Genomic DNA, 25,980 nt, shown 5'->3' on the forward strand with positions numbered 1-25,980 from the left:
AGCAGGTTCAAGTCAAGAATGACACCTCTTACCTCCAAATAGTTTGAGATAGGAATTTCCATGACAGAGCAGATCAGCAGTCCACAGAATTTGTCGCCTCACACACACCGGTCACTAATACCGGATATTTTACAAAACTCTGCAGAAGACAGTGAAGTATAGGCTGCCAACAGGAAGCTTCTTTGAGAGGCTGGCTCATGTCCTGAAATGATAGATGCACAAACACAGCTGCATTTGTGCTATTTCTAAGAGGCCAGAGGCAAAGCATCTAATATACATTTATAGAGATATGAAACACCCCTCTGGGGATTTACTACTTCCACCCGAGGAAGTTAACCATGGCAACAGCAGATAAATAATGAGAAATCAATTATGTTTTAAAGAGCCCTTTAATTGTAATAGTCCACGGTGATGTTAATAATACAGAGAAGGATATTTATCTTGACATTTACCCTTATGATGCCTTGGTAATTTAAGCATGTGGTTGTGATGGGGTAAAGCTTCAGTAGAAGAAAGAGGGATATAATTTATATTCCAGTTTCTCAGTTTTTACAATTCTGCTCTTCTGTTTTGAGGCATTACTAGAGGCTTTTCTTAGTGTATGGGGTATACTTCATCTTTTCCAAGTTTTAAGCCACCTAAAACAATCTGAGAAAGAAACTCCTTTTTGATTGTTTTCTGTTGCAATTACATGTGTGATCAAGGCATTGTTTAAATAAATTGAGGCTTTATGATTTTATTACTCTCTTTTAGCACTTAAACCTGGACTTCTTTGAACTAGCCAGAATATAAACACAGAAAGAAAGGACAATCCTAGCTAGCAAGGCAGAAATAAGCCCTTCATAATTGTCATTTCAAACCAATAGAAGGCAGCAACTGCAAGAAAGGGGGCCTGAATGACCCCAGGATTTCCTTGGTAATGGGATATGAATTCTTTTGCTTACTGAGATGCAATTTAAACTTCTGGTGACTGCTCTCTCACAAATACAAAATGAGCTGATGGGGTTCTTGTTGCAGTTCTGGGTGACAGTCACAGCTGTAAGGACAACAAAGCTGTCCTTACCTCCCGGCTCTGCAGGCAGCCTGTGCAGCAGGACCAGCAACATGAGGTCAATGTGGCCGTGCAATTTCTTGAAGTACGTATGTGTCTGAGGCCAGCTTGATCTGCCCCTGCCCAGGGTGTTTCACACAGCTGCCCTTATCACAAATGCAAACGGAGCACACGCACCGCTAGGTGAAGTGGTTGAACACTGGCCTCTTGGCGCATTTGGTATGGTGCCCTGCAAATCTATAAGCGATTCACGTTACAGAAGCCAGCAGCTCTGGATGCTCTACACTTGCACTCTATGCCTTGCTTTGAAGAACATCACATTGGTTTATGTGATGTTATCTCTGCTTATCTGCCAGCAGCACTCCCATCACAGGAGGACGAGCCTATGCATGAGTGGCTTCCTGCTGGGAGGCCCCTGGCACCCGGTGACTAAAGCCAGGCAGGGCAGAGGACAGTGATCAAGTGGCTTTGGAAAAATGGAAGGGAAGCAAAAAACTTTAGCAGAATAAAAACGGTTAAGCAGAGATTATAGGTTGTGTCACAGCGACCTTGGATTGTGCCTGCAGCTGACTACAATGGGCTGTGGTGTAGCAAGACTTTGTAATGAATACAGAATATTAAACTGATGAAATGTTTCTAGAGCTGGTTTGTTGATCCTGGCATGACTGCACTCCGAGTTGGTCCTTGATGTTCCACTCTGTTCTGAATTCTGAACTGGCCAGAGGTCACCAAGATGGCCTGGGGCCCCACTGGTGTGCAGAAACTGCTCTCCTGCCGGTAATGGTTCCCAGTAATAGATCCTACTAACGACTTGCTATTGAAGGTAAGTTCCTCTATTGGAAGGAAGAAGTCATACAACTGAACATGCATGCTTGAGGCTTGCTGTTTTACATACCGTGTGTTGAAGGAGGGCTTTCTGGCAGCTGCTTTTAACTGCAGTTAACCCAAGAACTTCAGCGTGTCTGAGCTTTCCCTTGCTGCCTTCCCCTCCATGTTGTTGCCTGCACAGCGTGGCCGTCGCCTTCAGTGCCTGAAAGGGAGAGCTGGGACCCCGTCCTGGAGCTGGCCTCGGCTTCGTTGTCCAGCCTTAGCATGGCTAAGTCATGCTGAGAAACACTGACATTCAAAAGGAGAGCAGAGAGAAAGAAATGTCCCCTTCAATGAGTTTTAAACTTCCTATTTATCCTTTGCCAACTCTGTGCTTGTTTACTTTTTGCTTTTATAAGAGAGATTAAATGCCTTGCTCTTGTCCCTGGGTGGCTTGCTCCTTCTGTCTTGCCAGAACTAACTCTGTTATGGTGTCAGGATTGCAAGTACTTCCAGGAAAATGTTTCAAAGCGTGCTTTAATTTGCTTTTAAAAAGTGGATGCAGTTCCACTGATTTGAGATATGTTACATAGAATTTTCTCCCAGGAGTTCTTGTGAGCATCAGTGAAGGGTTGTTACATCTGGATGAGACCTTGGATAACGAAAGTCATAAAAGCTTGGTATTATGCTTAGGCTAAATGTTTTCTGCTGGAAAATACTCAGCTTCTTTTTGTCCCAATGACACTTTGCAGTTTGAACACATTCATAATATCTTGAACTGGCACAGTCTGACCCATCTATCAAGTTTTATAGGGACCGTCTTGCAGCAGGGGGGGAAGAAAATGACCTTAGATGAACTGCTAATATGCAGTGCCTTCTTCACAGGAGTGTTAGGCTGCTCATTTTCTAGTTTTAATACTGACAAGTGTCCACAGACTTACATAGCACACAGAGAGTATCCGTTAGCACAGAGTCTTACAGATCACATCTGTCAGCAGTGGTCTCACCCTCTAATTTGCAGTTCCATTTGAAGAGTCTCAAGTATCAGCAACTCAAACTGAAAAGGCACTAGTGGCTTCAGCTAAGAGGCCAGGGAGGAAGGAATACTGTAATCTGAAGGATGATTGGGAACTGACACCGAAGAGTACAAACCAGGTATTAACCACATGGTTTTTGCTCCATTCCTTCAAAAATCATAACAGTAAAAATCTGTCAGGAGTGTTAAATGAGTAGAGATGGGACCAAATGCCACGTGAGTGCAAACAGGAAAGATCTTGATTCTACATTGCGTGCACCTTGGTTACCCACTGCAACAGACAACAGACTGACAATGCGCAGGGTGCACAGCCATGCTGTCAAGGCCAGCATCGCTAATCATGCCCACGATATACCCCAAATGGCCCTACCCTACTCTCACTCTCACAACATTAACCACTAACAGAAATAAAAGCAGGAAATTTTAAGATTAAAAGGATTATCTACAAAGGTCTACAAAGAGGCTGTGTGAGTGGCCAGGGATAAGGTAAGGAAGGCCAAAGCCCTGGCAGAACTGAATCTGACCAGGGATATAAAATGCAACAAGAAGAGCTTCTATAGGTATGTAGGGGACAAAAGAAAGTCCAGGGAAAATGTAGGCCCCCTCCAGAAGGGAACTGGTGTCCTGGTTACCCAGGACATGGAGAAGGCTGAGGTACTCAATGACTTTTTTTGCCTCAGTCTCCACCAACAAGAGTTCTTGTCCCACCACCCAAGCTGTAGAAGGTCCAAGCAGGGACTGCGAGGATGAAGAACCGCCCACTGTACTCGAAGAGCAGGTTCGGGATGATCTGAGGAACTTAAAGGTACACAAGTCCATGGGACCTGACAAGATCCTTCCACGGGTCCTGAGGGAACTGGCGGATGAAGTTGCCAAGCCACTGGCCACTGTATTTGAGAAGTCGTGGTGGTCTGGTGAGGTCCCCGATGACTGGAAGAGAGGGAACATAACCCCAATTTTTACAAAGGGGAATAAGGAAGACCCAGACAACTACTGGCCGGTCAGCCTCACCTCTGTGCCTGGCAAGGTCATGGAGCAGATTCTCCTGGAAACCATGCTAAGGCACATGGAGAGCAAGGAGGTGGTTGGTGACAGCCAACATGGCTTCACCAAGGGCAGATCGTGCTTGACCAACTTGGTGGCCTTCTATGACGGGGTTACGGCATCGGTGGACAAGGGACGAGCAACAGACATCATCTACCTGGACTTGTGCAAAGCTTTTGACACTGTCCCGCACGGCATCCTTCTCTCTAAACTGGAGAGGCATGGGTTTGATGGATGGACCACTCGGTGGATAAGGAGTTGGCTGGATGGCCGCACTCAGAGAGTGGTGGTCAGCGGCTCAATGTCCAAGTGGAGACCGGTCACGAGTGGCGTCCCTCAGGGGTCCGTGCTGGGCCCGGCCCTGTTCAACATCTTTGTCGGCAACATGGACAGTGGGATAGAGTGCACCCTCAGCAAGTTCACCGACGACACCAAGTTGTGTGGTGCCGTCGACACGCTGGAAGGGAGGGATGCCATCCAGAGGGACCTTGACAGGCTGGAGAGGTGGGCCCGTGCCAACCTCATGAAGTTCAACCAGGCCAAGTGCAAGGTCCTGCACCTGGGTCATGGCAATCCCAGGCACAGATACAGGCTGGGCGGAGAATGGATTGAGAGCAGCCCTGAGGAGAAGGACTTGGGAGTGCTGGTGGATGAGAAGCTCAACATGAACCGGCAATGCGCCCTCGCGGCCCAGAAGGCCAACCGCATCCTGGGCTGCATCAAGAGGAGCGTGGCCAGCAGGTCGAGGGAGGTGATTCTGCCCCTCTACTCTGCCCTGGTGAGACCCCACCTGGAGTGCTGTGTCCAGTTCTGGAGCCCCCAACACAAGAAGGACATGGACCAGTTGGAGAAGGTCCAGAGGAGGGCCACAAAGATGATAAAAGGGCTGGAGCACCTCTCTTATGAGGACAGGCTGAGAGAGTTTGGGCTGTTCAGCCTGGAGAAGAGAAGGCTCCGGGGAGACCTTATAGCAGTCTTCCAGTACCTCAACGGGGCCTACAAGAAAGATGGGGAAAGGCTGTTTAGTAGGGCCTGTTGCGATAGGACAAGGAGTAATGGTTTTAAAATAGTGGGGAGTAGATTTAGATTGGAAATTAGGAAAAATATTTTTACAATGCGAGTTACAGAACACTGGAACAGGTTGCCCAGAAAGGTGGTGGAAGCCCCATCATTGGAAATGTTCAAGGCCAGGCTGGATGAGGCTCTGAGCAACCTGATCTGGTTGGAGATGTCCCTGCTCCTTGCAGGGGGGTTGGACTAGATGACCTTTGAAGGTCCCTTCCAACCCAAACCATTCTATGATTCTATGATCTGTCAGGTCCCATGATCCACACAGAAACTTTCCCCAATCACGCAGTCCAATAAATTTGTCTGAATACAGTAAAAAGAAGTATGTGTCAAAATGCTAAATGCAAGAGCCTTGTTTTCATGCCTGAAAAGGCGTTCAAATCAATGTACTTTCAAGGGTTGCTTCAAGTAGTCTTATTTGTACAGCTTTTCAAAATTTTTAACTGCTTCTTGCTATATTTCAAAAAGAACAAACATACTTCGTGCTTGCCTAATGCTTTCCATCTGTAAATCTCAAACTTCATAAAAGAAGATTTAAATAGTCTTGCCCATCTTTTACCTAGGAGAAACCTAAGGGCTTTGACAGGCAAGCTGTGACAAATCTTGCTGTAGTGTCCAGAGAAATTATAACTCCAGTTCTCTCTCCTTCTACAGGATACAGCTGCCTCTGCAGCAGGATTGCCAGAAGGGAAGGTATGCCTGATGCTCCAACCCCCAGTGCCACGTCTCCTGTCTAACTGGCTGAAGACAAAGGTGTTTTGAAGGTAATGCATCAGTCTGCACCACAGTGGGTGCTGCACAACCAGGCTTTTCTCCTGCTGACTCTCCTGTGGAGTTGGCAAGTGCTGGAAGGCAGATAGGTGACTATTTGGAAATCCTGTACCCTAAAACTCCACAGGGCTTCCCCTCAGACTGGCTGGGGCACAGAGCTTTTCTCTTGGTCACCACATAGCCTGCATCCAGTTTGATCAACATATACTTCATGTCATATCTCTACTGCATTAATTTAGGAGCCAAGTCCTGCATCTTCTAATTTGGAAAAGGATAAGCAACTTTATTATTAGGAATCTGCTTTTTCTTATGAGCAGTAGGATGCTGTTGACATTGTATCAGCTTCTCACCTTGTGACGTGAACATATGGAAGTAAAGGAAAAAGGTACAAAGTTCCCTGTTTATTTTTATTAATTTTTGTAAATGCAAGACAAGGAAAAAAATAGAAAAAAAATCTGCCCTGATATTAAATATTTTCACTCACAATGCAGAGAAATTTTAGAGTGAATTTTAAAATAATATTATTATTGTTGCACTACAGGCTTTTAGAATTCTTCCTAGTAGCTATTTCAAATAAAGGCAACGCACTGTAAAATTGTTGGTACTGAGCAATTATAGGTCTCACATAGCAGAGGCCAGATTTATTTCCATTAAGGCTATGGTGTGTTTAATCACAGTGCAATGAAAATGCATAGGAATGTCATGGTTATTTTCCAGGCTCTCTAAAAATGAGTTCCTTTTCTATCTCCATTATAACATCAGTTTTAACGTACATATTATTTCTCGGCCCTATGGCTACGATTTTCCATTCTGTTTACAAGTCCACAATATTAATGCTTTCCATTATGAAAGATATCCCTCAATTTTAGCAACAGCAACAGGAAAAAGAGACAATAAATACCCCTGTGGTAGTAGAATTCCCTTTGTAGTAAGGGGCATGTGAATAGCTACTTAGAAGTGAAGAATTGGTACTGTGTTACGCCATAAATATTCTTAGCAGAAATCTCTGCATGCAAGTTATATTGCATATATGGTAACAATGACTATCTCATTCCTAAAGAAGTCAATAGTTGTGTTCCTCTATGTATATATTTCAAACAGCTACTTTGATTTTTGTCAGAATTTCCAAAAGTTTTCTGGTAAGAAAAATGAAAAAGGAAAAGTAACATAAAATAAAATAGAAACGTTTCCTCACCTTTTTGTTTGTTTTCTTTTTTGTTTTTGTTTTCAGAATTGCCAGACATTTTCCATCTCTGTTCCCCAGTGGTTTAATGCCAAACATTGTCACGGATGAGCTTTTTCAGTGTACAGCAGGAGAACTTCTGGCACAGGGATTTCTGGTACTGGGTACAAAACACTATCTTACAAGTTTCGTATGCATTTTCCTTACCTTACCTAGCAAGAAACAAAAAGAGAGAGAACATAAAGTTCCTAACCTCTAACTGGTAGTCTTTTATAAGCAAGTCTCAAAGTAAATAGACTACATACAGTTTAGGGGCTATGGGTTTTGTTGTTTTTTTTTTTTAATTCTGTGAATGAACTGTGAAAACCTTGGCTGTACCCATAACATAAATAATGTGAACCAATATATTATTTTATACTTGGGGTATTTTGTTTGCATTGCCTTCACTAGCAACATTAAAAATAATCCCTACTACCTGGAAAATGCTACAGCAACATAGTGTTTTTTCCTTCAGCCCAGTTGTTACAGCTGGAAAATATGGACAAGATTTGGTGACCACAAGCCCTTCTTCAGGACATTTGCAGGTGGGTTGTTCAAGTTACAGGTCCACATGACTCCTGGCTTGCAATCCTCTTGGCAGGGGTGGACCCTTGTGTCTATTTAGAGACCTGCTGGCATCTAACCACAGCTGCCTCATGTCTGGCACCTGCGTTTAATAAGCACAAAAAGGCCAAAGCAGAAGCATCTGAGACAGCTACCATTTAGAAACAGATCTGTATGTTCTAAATGTCTCTCTATACTTTTGAGATTGCATTAGAGCAGTAGATTAGCACAAAGGCTTTCTCACAGAATCTAGTAAGTTCTTCAGCTTCCATTAATCACTCAGGTTCCTGAGCATCTTAACTAGATAAATACTTTTCTTTTGATGCAGCTGGCTCTACTTCAAGTGTTTTACCAGTAGAGATAAACTGGTTTGAGGGCACAGTGGCTGCTTATATAGCCAACACTTTTATGCTGGCAACATTTCACATTTCAAGCCAGTTCAGTCTTCCTGGTTGAGGAGGCTATTATGGTTTCTCTAAGTTCATCACTATTTTTATGACTAATAAGTCCTTAGGAACCTACATTTCCTATTGAGGTCAGAGGCTTTCTGCATCCTAATAAAGGATCAGCCAGCAGTTTAAGCAACCCCCATTTTCTTCAATGTCAGTTCTTTGCTCCATCCATTTTGCAAGTATTTTTCTCCCCATGCTTTGAATGAAAAGTGAATCCATCTTGTTTGCTGCTTAGTTTCTACATTGGTCATCACCTCAAGGCCAATCAGGACATGCTTGGTTCTCACTTTCTGAGTCAAGGTGCCAAGACACTTGCTATTGTCTTATGCTCCAGGGCAGTTTTTAATCATATTTAAAATTGAAGGCTGCTCCCTTACTAGATACGTTGAAATGTCAAAGTTGTCTACAAAGTTTTGTCAACACAGAGATGCTAGCTAGAAATGTGAAGAAAAAACTCCATAGCTTTGCTGGCAGCACCTCAGCATGGATGAGTCTGGCCCCGCTGAGTGATGCAGGCAGGTAACCCATCGGCAGAAAAAACACCTCTGGCCTCGGTGCTCTGCACCTCCCCTACAGGGCTCTGCCTACATACCTAAAAACCTCCACATTTTGTAGCCTGAGGATTAAAATTCTGGATTTTAAGCTTTTATACCTGCTCATGAACTGCAGTCTTTCTCTGCCCTTAGGCACAAAAGCTGAGGAGGACTGTGGTAACCTCTGGTGACTGATGTTCGTGTAGTGGGTTAGGTGGAACAGAAAGACCACGTCTGCTGGAAAGCTCATTTTGACTGAGGCAAAAGGACTGAGGACAAGAACGTAAAAGTTAGATTTGTGCTAGTAAATTAAACATGCTCTGAACTGTTTTCTGGCCCAGAGACCAATGGGCATAGGACAGTTTGCAAGAGCTGCTCAGCTCTTGGCCTCTTGGATGGCGTGGCCTCATGCACGCTGCTCATTGGGGCGGCTTTCTAGTCTACGTTGACTCCTGATCTGTACCCTGGAGCTGCCTGGGAGAGTGACAGTCAGTATGAGTGGAAACCGTGCCAAGAAAAGCACTAGCAATTTAACAGTAATGGTCTCAAGAATGTTCTCTGCCCCTGTTCAGTTTACTAGTGTCGATACAACCAGACATCTAGGAGGAAATTTGCCCTCCTGGTAATATTCTCGGTAACAACAAGAAGAAGAAACTTCTGCCCTAGCCCTGGCATGGAAAGACTGATTTATCCATCAATATGTAAGATAGTATAAATGGGACTTTAGAAAGTTGGAGACATTTCAGGAAAGTCCTGGTTGGAGAATATGATTCCAGGTAGGCAGGTAGTACTAATAAACCCAATCTTGCCTGCATGCTCTGTGAAGATTTGTTTCCTATTATTAGCTCTTTGTTTCTAAAGAAACACCATTAAAAAAACAAATAATGCAAAAGTAACTGTGCAAAATATGTCTCTCACACTTTATCTTGCTCAGTCTCTAACCCAGAATCACCTAGTACGGAGTTCTTCTCTTCAGGGCAAAAGAACATCTTCACTCTTCCTTGCAGCAGCACAGAAATTGCACACACGCAGGAGGGTGCGGTTGCAGAGCACCGCCCTGCCTTGCAGCAGAAAGCCCGTAAGGAAGAGACCATTGTTCTGCAACAGATGCTCCGGTGAATATAAGCCACACTGCTGGAAAAAACCTAATATTTCTTCCCATCGAATTGTCACCGTCCCAAGGATTTCTCTCCCAAGAATCCTTGAATGGCCAAAATGAGCTAGAATTGTGTGCTTCTTTCCCTGGAGTGTAAAAGGTTACTGTTCTCCAGCCAAGAATTGTAGGGAAGCTAAATTTATTCCTTTCCTTTTTTACTTCTCAAGGGGAAGAAAAAAAAAAAAAGACTGGCTGGAATGGGTTTTGGCAAGTCATTTGCTTGCTTTTTTATGCTTATTTTTTACCTTGAACATACTAAGAACAGCAGGACTGAGCTTTCCTCACAACACAGTCCCTCTCAAACACATTTATTTTGGGCTCCCTTTTAATTGATGGACTATAACAAAGATGACATTTTTGCAAAGTGTTTCTCTGTCATTGGAGTTATATAGCTGTGTATAAAAACACGGAGTGTATTTTACAATGACTTATTGAAATTCTTCCATTCAGCTTTTCATCTCTTGATTTTTGCCTTGCGGCATCACAGAATTTATTCTGTCATGATAGCTGACTTCTGTTGAAGATAAACATGTTGTCAGTGAAACCCACACAGTTCTTTCAATGTCTTGTATATGAAATACGCACAGTTCTTCCCCTTACCTCCCTATTTTTTTTTTTTTAAAAGGAGCTGGTAGTCTCTCTCCATCAAGAAAAGGCAAAGGGCATATAGTCAACTTCCCTCTTGATAGCTTACAGGTAGGGAAAAGTTTAAAATCCCTCAGAGTCCAGTAGAGAGCTGTATATATACCTGCCAACAAGGGAATTCCCCCTGGCTATTCCTTGCCAAGTACCAGTAGATACAGAAAACTAGGACAGCTTGCTATTTTAAGTGAAAAGGCAGGATGAAGAACTATTCTCCTACTGCAAGCACCAGGAGGTCTCCAACTCCCACCAGAAACTTCCCACCTAGCTCTCAGAAGTCATCTCTTCATGCCTCACCTCCCTTCTCATTTAAGTGATTCTCAGCAGGGTCCCTGATCCTGTCTCCCCACATGAAATACCACTTCTGGAGGCTTTTTTACGTGGCTGGGAATAGAGGTCACAGACAAGAACAGCAGATAGCAGTCAAGTATACATACCCATACCCTTATGTCCCCATGCCCAGGAGACCCCGAATTTAGAAAGTTATCAACAGTATTTAGGAGTCCCATAGTCTGGAAACTGCTCACTCACCTAGCCCCCTGCAGTGCTATTGCCCATGTGTTTTTTAGATAGATATATCTGCACTACTTCAAGAAGGACAATTTGTAGATACCCGAGGCTGGCTCAACCAAGAGAGACAGTCAAATCAGTCAGTACTATAGCTGCATCACCCAGACCTGAACGCAGGCAAATTTGTGCGACTCAGAAACAGAGTTTAAATTTCAGACTCAACGATCGGACTAACAGCAGCTTGGCTCTGGAGACCCAAGCCAATTCCCACACATAGTGCTGTGCAGATACATCTGCAGGCTCCAAGCTCACAGCCGAGTCCCACTGGGTGATAACAGACATGAAATCACAGAAAAAAAAGGGGCTGTGAGAAGACCTGAGGAGGTCATCCAATCCACCTCATTCCTCCAAGAGTTTTTGTTCAAATTGGAGACAATTGTCTCTGGCACAGCAGATAATTGAACTGGTGTCTTTCAAAACTTCCTGATAAGCACACTGATCACAGGGCCAGCCTCTCTTACATGATGCAGTCTCACCGTTAACCCCTTACAGTCTGATTTTGGAGGTCTGGACTTTGAAGACTGCTACAGACAGTACCAAAAGAATTAAAAATGGAAGGAAAGGAAGGACCTACTCACCCTCAGAAAAGCATTTTACTAAGCAATTCTGTTGGCTTCTGACCATGAACTTCAAACAAAGCTTCAATTTTGATATTAAATCAAACCTGTCTTTATTTTCTCATAATTAGAAGGCTCCCTGAGTGAGAAAATGGCAACATCGGGAGGTGGACTGAAGAACAAATTCAGTATGATGCCAGCTGTGCTTACTGGCAGGCAGCACCGTTGTCCTGAGTATGTGACTCACAGACAGACGTTATCTCTTGCCACATACACCTGTGATAGTTAACAATGACAGTTATCTACTCCCCCTCCCGCCCCACCTGTTGCATCTCTCCACCTACTTGTCTGACAAAGTTACTCTACACAAATAAGTCCTTAACCTAGGCATAGACCAATCTGATTTTACAGAAGTCTTGTAAAGCCATTGCTTTAGAAAAGCCCTGAGGGGAAAAAAAAAAAAAACCAACAAAAAAACAGTCACCCTCTTCCCCAGTTCGATACAGCATTTCAGAAGTTTTACTGCCTAGAAAAATTCTGCTTACCTCTGACTGTAGAAATGCTAGTTTTATTGGTTTGGGAACAAGACAAGCAGGCAGATTATAAGAGGTCAATGATGCAGATACAACATTAAGTGATATCCTGTGAACAATCTCTAGGTTTCCTTTAGGCTTACTTGCTCAGATTGTAACACAGTGTATGTTTTTTCATACTGCCTTCATTCTGTTTTCCTTTCACAACCTCTAAGATTACTGCTGATGTTAATAAATGCCCACATTTCTCAATGCAGGACTTTATGTTATACAGTTAGTTACATTACCGTCCTGTCACTTAGGCAACAGAAGTGACCTACCTTGATTCATCTGAAGGCCGAAGCAGGGTCAAGAGAACATGATTCCAGTTTCCTAGCTCTTAAACTCTGAGCTCTAACCACTACACCATTTTATTTCCTTTGGGGTGCTACTGTTTAACTCACTAACTCTGAAAACCTTTCATTTTGGAAACAGAAATTAGGATCCCATCCTCCTTCCCTTCAGCTTCTGGTCTATTCCAGTGTGTAGTTTACAGATACTGTTGAATTTCTGTAGGAGGAAAATTATCGCTGTGACATCAGTAGAAGAGAGACCATCACCAAATCTTTCAGAGACTTCCTCTCAGGAAGGAATAGACAATGTCATCTGTGTAGCTCATTTTCCTTTTCTGGTGAGAGTATTGAGTTGTATATTACAGTAAGCAATTGCCGTCCACAGCCCAGTGTCCACTCGGTCCTGCCACCCAAACTCAGCAGCACACCAGCTCTCCCAGGAAGGCCTCATCATGAAGATGACTCCACATGGCAGACTCCCAGCTTTACCTAACGTGCTGCCTGCGCTAGGTTAGCTTTGCTGGTGACACAGTGCTAGAGAAAGCAGCACAAATACATGGTAGCTCTCCAAACTGATCAATCATACTGATTAAATTCAAGAGGCCACAGATAGTAAACTCATACCCCAAAATAGTTCCCCCAGAGCCTCATTTCCTGCTGTTCATGAAAAATGACGGAAAATAAAATCCTCTCCCTTTGGATCCTTCTACCCTTTAAAGTTTCCCAGCATGAGAGGGGGAAATCAGTTCCTCTGCAAGAGGAAGCCCTTTTCCCTGCCAAGCCTGCAAAGCCCAATGCAAACAGCATTTACATATTGGCATTTCTTACCGTGTGTTATCCTGCTCACAGAACAACACAAATGGAAATGAGATGGGAGTGCTGTGACAGAAGTAGCAATGAGGAAATATCTGCGACTTATTGAAATCCTTTATAAAGTGAAAGACACACACAGTTTGTTAAGATATGGACCACTCAGTGGATAAGGTGGCTGAGTGGCTGCACTCCAAGAGTTGGGGTCAATGGCTCAATGTCCAAGCAGAGACTGCTAATGAGTGGCATTCCTCAGGGGTCGGAATTGGGACTGGCCCCATTTAACGTCTTTGTCAATGACATAGACAGTGGGATAGAGTGCACCCTCAGCAAGTTTGCCAATGACACCAAGCTGTGTGGTGCCGTCGACACGCTGGAAGGGAGGGATGCCGTCCACAGGGACCTTGACAGGCTGGAGAGGTGGGCCCGTGCAAACCTCATGAAGTTCAACCAGGCCAAGGGCAAAGTTCAGCACATGGGTCAGGGCAATCTCAAACACAAATACAGGCTGAGGGGAGAACGGATCGAGAGCAGCCCTGAGGAGAAGGACTTGGCAAGATATTTACTGCTTGCCCTTGTCCCTGCTACCTCCCTACCCACACTGGGGTCCCGCTACTGTGTCGGGCTCCGGCTGCAGACCCTGCCCCCACGGCGCCCAGAGTGGGCCGCTGAAGCTTCGAGATGGCGCCGCGGTTCGAGGCCGCAACAAGGCGAGGCCTCTGCCGACGCGGCAGGACTACAGCGCCCGGCCTGCCCGGCCGCTCCGCCCTCGGGCCCGTCCCCGTCCCCGCCCCCGCCCGCCTCAGCTGACAGCGCCGAGAAGGTGGCGGCGCGGCAGGGGGAGGTTGGCGCCCGGCTCAGCTGACAGCGCCAAGATGGCGACGCTGCGGGACGGGGAGTTTGCCGCCCTGCAGAGCCTGCTGAAGGTGAGCGGGCCGCCGAGCTGCCGGGGGACGGGGCGCCCGGCCCGGTGGCGGGGGCCGCCTCTCCCGGGCTGCGGCTGAGCGCCCCCCGCTTTGCTCCCCGCCAGGCGCCGTCGAAGGACGCCGTGCGGCAGCTGTGCCAGGAGTGTTTCTCCAGCCCGCCCGCCGGCCTGGGCCCGCTGGCGCAGCGCTCCTGCCCCGGCCTCGCCGCCGGCCCCGAGGAAGCGGAGCAGGTAGGGCGCGCAGGGCAGCGCCGGGCCCCGGCGGCAGGGAGAGCTGTGCGCAAACGGGGGGCGCGTAGGAAGGAGCGGGAGGACGGGAGCTGCCCGCCTGGGCCTCACTGGGAGGGGAGCGGGGAACCGGCAGGAGCGGCCCGCAGCGGTGCGGGGCTTGGCCCGGGCCCTCGGGAGGATACGCGGCGCCGTGGGGCTCCGAAGGACCGCAAAAACTAAGTGTGTTCCGTAAAAGCTATCGTCCCTGGAGGCACGGCCCGGAGCGGCCTGACAGGGAGGCACAAGGGAAGTGCATGAGGCTGCGTGCTAGAGGACAGCGAGGAGCTCAGCTCCTGGCCTGTTAAGGCTGTCGGGCAGTGCTTGGATGTCCAAGGCCCTGGCAGTCTTGCTGCAGAAGCTGTGTGTCTCCAGGCTGCTGAAGGCCTGTCCGAGCTGTACGGAGAGCTTTTCAACCCAGTGGAGCCCTTTCTCCTCTTCCTTTCCTACAGCTGGTATCTGCTTTGCACAACCTCACCAGACACGTTGTGTACCGCGGCTTGACGAGGGCAGAAGATATCCTGTCTCTCTTTCCAGAAAACTTCCACCAAAATCTGAAAAACCTTTTGACTAAGATAATCTTGGAGAATATGTGAGTGCTACCCACCTGCCATTTGCTTTCACCTGGAAAATTAAAGCCTATGTATCTGGCTTGATATGTGGATAGTTGTCAGCATGCAGAGTTTTGTTTCTATGAATTCAGTGAGTGCCCTGGGCATAATCACACAGGTTGGGATGAGCAGAGTTGAATGAAATACATAATCTGAGTGGAATGGCAAACAAAATACAGCCGTGAGTACAAAGGGTTTTCCCGAGACTTTTGGAATGGATGTGGGCCTCATTCACGTAATGCAAAGCCTCTTCTGTCCTAACAACTCACCTGTGTGGTGGAAAAATGCTACAGATGAGGATAAAACTTAGAGGACTGGATTTCAGCACTACAAAATCTAGATGCCTGTCCACTTACCACCTTGGCTTAGGTGCGGAGGCACTGTATGCAGTAGAGCGTACGCGAGGTGGTGGCAGAGGATAGCAGCTCTGCATACTTGTACATCTCACTGCTTGGTAGGCCGTTGCTTTGATAAAACTGAGGAGAAGCGTACATGGCATAAGTGAGCTGCACTTGCAGAAGAACCAGTAGTTGGTCACCAGTTTGTGTACCACTGCCCACCAGTGACAGCCTTTCCTCGGCACTCTGTAGCATAGGCAGTCTCTCTCCTCAGCTTGCTGTTGCAGCCCTGGTGACCCTTCTGTCAGAGACAAGCCACTCTGAATGCTTTCCCTACCTTTTTTTCTTTCTAGTTTTTTGGTTTGATTTTTTTTCAAAGCACTGCTGATACTGTTTTTCTCTTCTCCCCTTTTTCACAGTTCTGCTTGGAGGAATGAAGCACAAGCAAGTCAGAGTAAGTAGTAGTTGACATCTTGGTGCAATTAATGTTTCCTGAGGTCATTGGAGCTTAGAGTTTAGAATAGTGCATCACAATGTATTTTCGTAATGTTTTGCACAGGGATACCATCATTTACGGTAGATGAAGCTGTATGATTGTGGCACCACAGAGCTTAGCAAAGGCCAGTAAGCTTGTATTCAGATCTGTGCTGCTGTGCTAAATTGTTTCCAGTCCTCAAGCAGTTCTATTTAATGCTCAGTCTGTTGCTGTCTTGCATAGTGCAGCGTATAGCAAATATTTATTTGCAAAACTTTTGAAAGTGAAGTACTTGACTTCCTCATTCAGGTCATGAAGTGATGTCCATGTTCAGTAACTGTGCAGTGCAAAGGATATGTATGTATTGGGGAATATCTTATCTTTGTGCATCTAGTCAATTCTGTCCATTCTTTCTCTTCCACGCATCAGGAAATACACTGCATATATTCATAACTCTGCTTTTTCCTCACCTGTCTGAACAATGATGTAATTAAGGTGCAAACTTTAACACAGCTTCGTGGGCGACGAGTTACATCCCAGTTAGGTGTTCCATGTAGCTACAGCACTTTGTTTTCGCCCCAAGAGATTTTCTTTACAACTGTAGCACTTGTAGGCTTACAAATAAGAGCTGATACATAGCAGAGGAGAGAATGTCCAACAGCTACACAGTATGGCAAGACCTGGAAATACACTGTCCCTCAAAGTTTTAATGGAGTATAAATTGGGAGAGGGAAGAAACCAATGTGTAGTGCTAATACAGTAAATACAGCAGTTGCTTACACTGAACAATGTTTTAGCGTTACCAAGACACATAATGCATTTCCCTGTATCCTTAACGCTGTCATGCATTAGGGGAAATGAGAGCAAGCATGACGCATCAGCATGACCCACTAGCTAGGTCTTCACACTTAGAAGCAAGGCTGGTTGTGTGGCTTTCAGAGCACCGCTCAGGATCTCTGCTCTGACACTCATGTCTCTTTATTCATTAGATGAGTATTTAACCCTGCTGGAATTAGATTGTCTTCTAAGAAATGATGGATTTTTTTAGTATTGGATTCATTAAATATCTGAAATACATTACATAGGGACCAAGGTAGTGATTTAAAGAGCAGACATTCCGACTGATTGATCTATGTTAACATAAAAACATGGATGGTTTTCTGCCCCTCCCAAGTCGTGGCAATCAAGCATTGCAAATTAACATACAAGGCTAAACAGATGCGGTTTATGTTGTTGGAAGTGGTGCCAAATGCTGGCCCTGGCAGACCGTGAACTGGAATTTGTTCCAAAAGCAAGAGCAAGGCAGCTGGTTCTGCGCTGCCCCCTGGAGCTCTGCTCAGGGGAGCAGGAGGAGGAGGAGGAGGAGGAAGAGCCTTTCCCCAGATAGAAAGAGAAATTTCTGTAAGCACTGTTAGGAAGCAACTTGAGCATCTGGAGTCAGTAGGAAGGCTAGTGATCAACCTTTGCGGAGGAAACTAGGCATCTTATGATAGACAGAATCCAGAAGGCTGCAGCTGCCTATTGAGACAGCTCTTTCCTTAGCACGCAGCAGACTTTTTAGTCTTTGCCTCTTCATCGCCCTTCGGTACTCTTAAATAGATGTCAAATAACTGCTGCCACCCAGGTTCAATAAGGCTTTGCAAAGACACTCAAACCTACCAAGCACCTCAGCTGAGATTTTAAATTGAGTTTGGGAATAAATGATCACCTTCTTAAAGATCTTTTATGGGGTTTGTCCTACATTTCTTTTGGACTTCTTTGAAAATCCCTAGCTGACATAAACAGGAGCAATGTTTTTTTTTCTGGCAGCCTGTAGCCATTTATTCTGACACAGTTACAGCAGTTAAGCCCCTTAGCTGCAAATGCCCTTTTCAAACCAAAAGGGTTTGTCTTTGTTTCCAGGTCCTTAGTGTGGATTTATTCTAGTGAGAATTTACTGGTTTTCCCAGGAAACTGGATGCTGCACTTCTGAACACAGGAAGTACAGCTCAGCTCTTACCAGAAAATGAAGTTGAAAAAAGGTGCAAGAGGTGTTCCAAGTCTTATAAATGTGACAGTACCAAAGTGGGAATGTGTTTAAGTATACCCTGTTAAACGGCACTTTACAACTTGTTTTCGTTACATATATTTTAAACAATGAATTTACCTTACAGACATTTTCCAAATTTCTGGATTATGTTGGTAAATTGCGCTTTACTACTGGGCAGTCAAGTGTTCAAGCATCGTCTTTTAACACTTGCTGTTGTTATCTAGTTGGATAAGTAATTACGCTTTCCTCTGGTTTGCAGTTTGGATGAGAAGACACTTGTAAATCTGAGATTAAAATGTCAATACTGTTTCTTTTTTCTGAGTTAAAATGTATTTTTTTTTTTTTTAATTAAAGTAGGAAACTGTGTTTTGTTCAAACATGGTGGGAAGATATCTGCATGCCAGCCATCTAAATACCTGCCTCAGTTTCACTTTAATGCACAATGCTTAGGGACTCTTGAGTGTTTGTAGTGCAGTGAACTCCATTAAGTACACACTATCATGTGAGAATATCCTCCTCTCTGCAGGAGATAACTGCACAAATTTTTCAGCAGGGCAGCCAAGTCAGACCTGTCCTCCTTCCCTTGGAAGGCTCATGGTGTCTCCAGCCCTGAACTATTGATGTCAGTATTGCACCAGACTGTTGAATGATTTCTGTTAGGCTACATCTAATTAGGATGATACCTTCAGTATTTTTAACAAATTGGCAAGACATGTTTACCAATACATATGCTTTACTGCAGGATGCTTTGGTTCACAGGTTGGGGAGCTTGAAATAACATGTGTTATACAGCTGTATTTTAAGAGCATTCTTGTGTGCTTATCAGTTCCAAAATAAAGCAATAAGCACGTAGGTCCCAGAGCACTAGTTGAGTGCTGCAGGCAGCAAGGCAAGGGATGAAGAGGTAGAGAAGACGTGTTCCTGCTCCCAGCTGCTTTGGGAATTTACCAGTGTTTGTCTTGCACTGTACCATCCTTGCATGTGATGATGGGAGAACCCTGTTTGTCCTTCCAGTGTCATGAAGAGACCTTCAGAGATGGCTTACTGCAGAGCAAAAATGATGTGAAACCATGTAGTAGTGCTAAAGTTGTACACTTCCCAAGGCCAGAAATGGAGAAGCATGTACATGGTGATAGCCACAGGTTCCAGGGTCTGGTGTCATCATGTGCTGCCGAGCCTAACGAACCCATTTTTTTAATCCCTCAGTCTCCCTGCCTCGTCTGGTCGACATGGACTGGAGGGTGGACGTCAAGACATCTTCAGACAGTATCAGCAGAATGGCAGTCCCTACTTGCCTGCTTCAGTTAAAGGTAATGTCAGTGTCTGTAAAGGATACAGGATCAAAACTGACTTAGCAGTGGTAGTGCAAAACAGTTCAGACAGGCATCTGGTGCTTGCCTGTTGCCTGGTGGGCAATTACCAGACTTTCTCAGAGATTATCTTTGAAATACTGCAGAGCCTGGGAATGATGTCTATGATGAAAGCCCTCTTTTCCTTGCAAGGGAGAGTTTTCTTTGCATGAGGATGCAAGAAGGCAGCATTTTTCTTCCTGATCACCATTGTTCTCTACAGAAAGAAGGAAGATAAATTATGAAGTCATCAGCCTTTAATTCTAAGCCACTCCTCAGCATGTTTAGCTGACTGCATTAGTTGAGAAATGACTTTTGATTACTAATAACTTCCTTCACTGCCCACATCTACCATTTGGGGAGTATAGCTGAACTTACTGCTTATATTCTGCAGAGTTCTGGATCCCCCCAAACAGTAAAAATGGGATGGGTGTGTTTCAGAGGAGGAGAAAAAAAATCTAATTTCTCTGTGTGGGATGGGGTTAAGTATCCTATGCTGTATCTGCTAAGATGCTTTTGATATGGATGTGTCTTCCTGCCATGAGTCTCTTCAGAATTTCCCCGTACTTACGGCAGTATATGCTTACTTGCACTCTGTCAATGGGAGTGCATTTCCCTAGGGAGACAAAAAATCTGCCATAGTCCTTCACGATGGAGCTGGATACCAAATTTAAAGCATTTTTCTGAATCTATTAAACACTGACTTTCGTAGTGGCACTGGAAAAACATGTGAATGATTTTTTTCCTAGAGCTGACATCTGCATTCCTGTTTTCAGATTCAGGAAGATGTTGCCTTATGTGGAAATAGTCCTGTTGTTTCTGCACTGACTGTGGAACTGAGCAAAGAAACCCTGGACACTATGTTAGAAGGTCTAGGAAGGATCCGTGACCAACTTTCTGCTGTTGCAAACAAATGAGTACTCAAGGGCATGGATTCCAGCAGTGAGGAAGGGAAGTAATCTCCACCTGCAGCTCCCATAAGTTGCAGCCTAGTGTAACATGTTTTCTGATTATTAAATTAAAGACATTTCTTTATTGAGTTAATAGGATAGCTTTTGAAAACCTAACACTTAAACATTCCTTTGGTCTGATGCCAAAAAGTGTTTTCCTGATACGTTGTTGAATAAAAGCTAGTCTCTATTTCAGAAAAGGGTTTGAGGGCTCAGACCTTGCCTTAATCACAAGGGTTATAACTGGAAATAGCAAATAGCTGCAGCCAATGAAGCAAGTGCTATCTCGCTGCCCTGAAATTAGGATCTAAATGGCTCGAGCTGGTTAATGGGCTGCCTTCCAGCATTAGCAGACAAGGAGGGTGCTTCTCCCTGGAACGTGCGTGTGCTGAGGTGCCTGCTGGATGTAGCACTCTCTCCCTCTCAGTGAAGCACAGCCGTGCTGCAGATTGTTATTATAGGATAATGCTTTGAAATAGGGCAATTATGCTACAACACATTCCCTTCTGATCAGCTTCATAGCACCATTTGCAAAATTACTAGTCTGAACATCTTTAGCAGCAAGTAATTTCCTCCTTCTGTTTGAAAAGAAAAAAGGATTTCAGATAATTCATGTTTGGGTTTATTGGACTCTGGGCTTTGTCTTCACTGCACAAAACCCAGACTGGGAAAGTAAAGAATTGATGGCTGTTGTCTGTACTGTAGGAAACCCTTCTGTGGCAATACGTGCCTATACTTCCCCAAAGTGTTCTGTTGTTTGTTTGTATAAATGTTCATTTAATTAAAAAATGAAGTGCTAATTGATTTTGTGAATCCTTTTCAGTCTAGATAAGATGTTGTCCTAGGTTATATCAGCCTCTTTGTGATGGTGCCTAGTTTCTAGGTTGGTTTAATGGATGTTCATGTTTGTTGCTGAAGAGGGATCTCTTGTTTTCCTGTTCAAATACATTAATCTTTTAAACTGTCTTCTCTTCATTATAATACAGTTTCTGGGCACCTTTTTCTGTGGACACCATCACCATGCAGGTGATGACCCTGATCTGAAACTTTATAAATATATGTGCATGGAAAGTGTGGAGGAGTAAGTGCAGAAAATGAACAAAATACAGACTCTTCTTTCTAATGAGCTTTTATAGTGCTCCAAACTGGAAAACTGGATCCAAATGCATTGTTTTGTCAAAGTCTCACCTTTCATAAAACATGTGGTTCTCCTTCAAGACAAAACACTGTCTCTTGTGTTTGGAAACATGAACTCATTCAAGAAGTGTGCATAAACTACAGAGCTTTGTTAATTAATTTTATACGTCTCCATAGAATGCAGGCTAGAGTCTAAGTGGAGCCTGTGCCTTTAAAAAATACTGGTGTAATACAGCTTGTGCATCAAGATGAGATATATGACAAGTCACTTGTTAAGGTCTACTTTGAGCAGAGATTGTAAGGCTTAGTACAGTGTCAAGGTAAACTGGTAAATTTCATATATAATAGGAAAATCTGAAAGGAGACAATGGATATTCAAGAATCTCTTCCATAAGATTCAAGCTGTCAAAAACATCTGTAACAGACTTCCTCAGTTTGAGGGAGTTTAGTTGCCTTTGCAGCCTAGCCTTAAAAAAAAAAAAAAATCTTAAGTAGTTTATGTTGCACTGTTTCTTTTAGGAGGTCAGAATCACTGAGGAGGTAAATAATGCATAATGAAGTACTCACTCATCGTGTTAGAGTTGCTGAGGAAGTCAGTACGCAGAGGAAATCCTTGAAGTAAAGACTGAAGTTACAGTCAAAATGTTATAGGCCTAATGAAATGAAAAACTGAGAGATGCATGAAGGTCTCATACGAAACCACTGTACAACTATAGAATAGTTGTAAAGAAAAGAAAGACTGAAACCTGAAAAGGCTTTTCTAGTGTCAGAGTGGCACTATCTGCAGGTAGCTAAAAGTTGCTCATGGAAACTTAATAAAGAGGGCTGTCCACTGGATCAAAGGCATGACAAATGTCTGATGACTTCAAGGGGTGTGTCTCAAGTCATTCTGCAAGAAGATACTGCTGTTTTCTAGCCCACGATTTAGAAGGCTGTGAGAGCTTGCTTTCAAATCTTTGGCTAAAGTGTTAGGTATTCTCTTGTTGGCTCTTAGTGCCTGTGTCAGAATAGCTGAGACTGCTCAGAAAGAGGTTTATAAAACAAGAGAGGCTGAGTAGGGCTGTCATTACCCAACCAGCAAGAGCACTTCACATTAAAGTCCTCCTGTGTAGGAGACTGCTACACAGAGAAAGAATAATATGCCTGCTATTGCAGGCAATCATATGTGATCTTTGTCATAAAATGATTGCGCCCTTAAAAACAGATTTTTATGCTCCCTCCACATACTGCTGCTATTTGGTAGGCTAGCCTAAATATATTCAGCACTACTTTATTATCAGCTTGTTCCTGTGCCAACACTGTCCTCTTTAGCTTACTTCTGTCCGTTTTTTCCCTTGTACTTTGAAGCAGTGAAATCCCTCTCCACTTTTGATGGCAAAGCCTAATAAGCTCTGTGTTCTGTGCCTTTCGGTATCGTAGCGGCCATTCTTCACTTACAGTTTGCATCTCCTTTGAATGGGGTCACTACAATTATTCATCTCTGGAGAAGAATAGTCCAAGGTCATTAGTAAAGAATACAGCTGTGAGTATGTGAATCACCTGAATGAACTCTTCCTCCCAGGAAACCACAAGTCTTCATTGTGAAGAGGAGCTCAAAAACTCCATCTTCCTTCCAGTATTTGAAGAACAGCAAAACCGCCTGCTACGTGTGCACTGTTTATCAAGTGATAACTCAATTACACTTAGCAAAAGAGTGATAAATTTATCTGTAAAACACAAGTATGCAAGTTAAATTCAAATTGTAATTTCACAATTCAGACATTGTGTTGGATCTGACTGTGTCAGTGATGAAAAAGCATTTAAAACATTAAATCCTACTTTGTATTATTCAAAACAAAATTTTACTCCTTCTTACTGCAAGAAAATGTGTACTTCAAGGTGTTCAAGCTAAAAGTTGTATAGATGTTGTGACTGAGAGCAAGAAGAACTTAGGAAGAAAATGCCTTTATAATTCCTAGCATCCACTTCAATTAATGATCTTTAAACATTGGTTTAAAACAGTAGAAGGCTTTGCAAGACTCATGATGGTTTGGTAAAGGTGTAATATGTTTAAGTAAGTTTTGGGTTTAATTTGTGAAATTTACACCTTCAAGCTCTTTCAAAACTATCATCTATACAAAGTTTTTGCTTTGTTTATAACTGAAGTGTTATTATTTAACTTCAAGAAAGTTATTTTGTTACTAGTAATCTGGTTTAAATTGTTTTGACCTAAGTAAAAAATGTTATTTCAATTTGTTTGCTATCTAATTTTCACTGGAGATAACAGAGTTTATATTTAATAACATATATGGGATCCACTGCCCAGATTAGGACTGAAAAAGGCTTTTTTTTTTTGTAAGAAATCTGATAGATTTCATATTAAGTGAATGACATCTGTCTTAAAAATCACAACAGCCCAACTTAATCTCAGTTCTCGGTACTAGGACAAACTTTTCTAACAGTATAATTTCCTCAGTTGCTTTATAACTGTTGTTATTCTGAGTCATCATAACCCCAGTAACCAGTTTAATGAATTAACCAATCTTTCTCACATACCCCTTAAAAGATTCATCTCACTAAGCTGTAGAAAGGTGAAGGAGGTGCTTACGGTTGCAATAAATCAGTGGCAGCACTGGGAGTTGAGGAATCCCACCTCCCCAGACCCTTTTCTAACTTCTTGATGCCTTGGGAACTTTATTCTGTGACACCATAATTACAGTAGCTGCCATATGTTTTTCTCACATCTACACAGAGTTTGTGCAGGTAGTTGCTGATTTTCGCTGTTTTTAATGCGAGAGGTTAATAATGCTTGGGACATTTGGTCTTTGCTTATTGAATAACTGTCACCTCCAAGGTGTAACTTGATTAACGTTATACCATTTAATCCCCAGTTGGTTTACCGCTTTCCAGTAGCCGAGTCAGGAATATCACTGCACTAGCACAGCCCTGTAGCATTACAGTGCAACACCCTGACTCACCCACCATCAGCATTCAGTAGTCCTACCCAGCATCGTCAAAGAACTCTCAGGTTCGCGTTCATCTGGCCCCTGCTTGAAAGCTCTCCAGCTGTGTTACAAACACTGGTGAGTGAAACCTCACAAACTACAGCAGGGCGACTTTTGTAGCAAGCCTGATGAGAATGTGCAAAATGTAACTTTTTAAGTTACACTCCAAAATCCATAGGTATCCTTAGGAGCCTCACTGTAGGCCTCAGGTTTTGAAATGGCATGCCTATTTATGAAACGTAAGGTGTTACACTCTAACTTTCATAGTGTGCCTGTACTGCACTGGGCGTAGGTGCCAGTTGCTAAACAGTCCTGGCCGTTTTAAGTACATGAGGAGAGCCTGACTGTTCCTGCATCTGCTCAACACTCTGTAAACCTCTGGGGTTGTTAATGCACATGAGCCTTGCTGCTGACATTGCTGCTGCTGAAGTACGTAACAAAAAGACAAACAGCATACCCACCCTGGGACATAAATTCACTGTCTTATTTTACTGAGTCTCACGGGAAGAAGAGGGACCACAGTAGGGTCAGAGCTGGCATTGCAAGCCGGCAAGCTTCCTAAGCCTTCTCCTTCAACCTTGGACTGTCACAATGAAAGACGAGTGAGAATGAAAGGAGGGAATGAAAGAAAAGAAACTTTCCTGGAAGCGTAAATGCCTTTTGCCCAGGAGGTGGCGATCTTGGTCTCCGGTTTCTATTCCCTCACCAGTTCCTCGGCAGGAAGCAGCAGTCTGGGCTGTCCTTCTCAGAAACTGGAAACAATCGAGTGCCTGCCAGAGCCCAAACAGAACCAACCACTTCAGCACCAAAACAGAAAGGGGGATGTTACTCACTGGTTAGTAAAAGGTCTCTCATCTGCTAACACATTTGTGGGTTGAGGCAGCTGAGCATATTTTAGGGGAAGCTGGCAGAGATGGTAGTAGCAGGTGCTTCTCTGCAGCGTGCCGGTCATTTTAATCACAAAGAAGTAGGAACTCTTCCTTTTTTTTTTTTTTTTCCCCAGGTTAGATGCAAATTCCTCCGGAGAGAGCTTTGGCACCTGCAAGGGAAAGAACAGTGTTGTATTTAAAGGGATGCTGACAACTTGAACTATTTCCAAACTGGCCCATATGAGACAATGCAAGTTTTGCATAGATTTGTCTTTAAATAGCGGTGAGCAGGGCACTATAAAAATCATCTCTGGAGAAGGAAATAAGACAGGAGGAGTAAGATGAGAGTTCCCTCTCTCCCAAGCATGCTACAAACCAATTTTAAACAGTGCACTAAGCACAATGGCATCCTGTATATTTGATATCTGTTCTCCATGTACATACAAATCCTCATGTTGCTTTTTCACTCACTTCTGCTGCTGCTGTTAATAGAAGGCCTGGGATGAAAGCGTCCCCTCTCCTTGCTGACCCTTCCGCACCCCACCTCCCAGGAGGCATCATCTTGCCAGTCTGAGAGAGGAAGTGCTAATGCACACCAGCAACACTGAAACGCCACAAAGCGCTGTCACATATGCAAAGCAAACACTGAACAGAGCCAGTTAAACAGGACGCTGTTCACATCCTCAGTCTCTTCTAGTTACTGCTGTGGAAAAGGCTGGTTTGGAACAATAGTAGGTATGGCTTCCCCCCGCCCCCAAGGAAGACAATTTTTCAAGTTGACAGCATCCCTTTATGCTGATAAGGTAGTGAAGGTTGAGTGCCAACTAGCAGCAGAAATATAATAGCATCCATTAGAGCTGTTAGCTAGAGTCTGCCAGTGCTTCTGTTTGTAATTTAG

The 25,980-nt window shown here is 44.0% G+C and overlaps 1 protein-coding gene across 1 annotated transcript; it reads left to right on the forward strand.

The window, feature by feature from the left end:
* The first annotated feature begins 13,955 nt into the window (after positions 1–13,955).
* On the forward strand, positions 13,956–23,460 carry COMMD9 (COMM domain containing 9). The gene is made up of 6 exons (XM_086748903.1): positions 13,956–14,074; positions 14,179–14,304; positions 14,793–14,932; positions 15,709–15,743; positions 19,000–19,103; positions 19,919–23,460. The coding sequence occupies exons 1-6, from the start codon at positions 14,024–14,026 to the stop codon at positions 20,057–20,059; spliced, it is 597 nt and encodes a 198-aa protein (XP_086605029.1). The 5' UTR covers positions 13,956–14,023; the 3' UTR covers positions 20,060–23,460.
* The last annotated feature ends 2,520 nt before the right edge of the window (positions 23,461–25,980 follow it).

Source organism: Chlamydotis macqueenii, chromosome 5, assembly GCF_036417535.1.
Source record: "Chlamydotis macqueenii isolate bChlMac1 chromosome 5, bChlMac1.mat, whole genome shotgun sequence".
Classification (NCBI taxonomy): Eukaryota; Metazoa; Chordata; class Aves; order Otidiformes; family Otididae; genus Chlamydotis; species Chlamydotis macqueenii.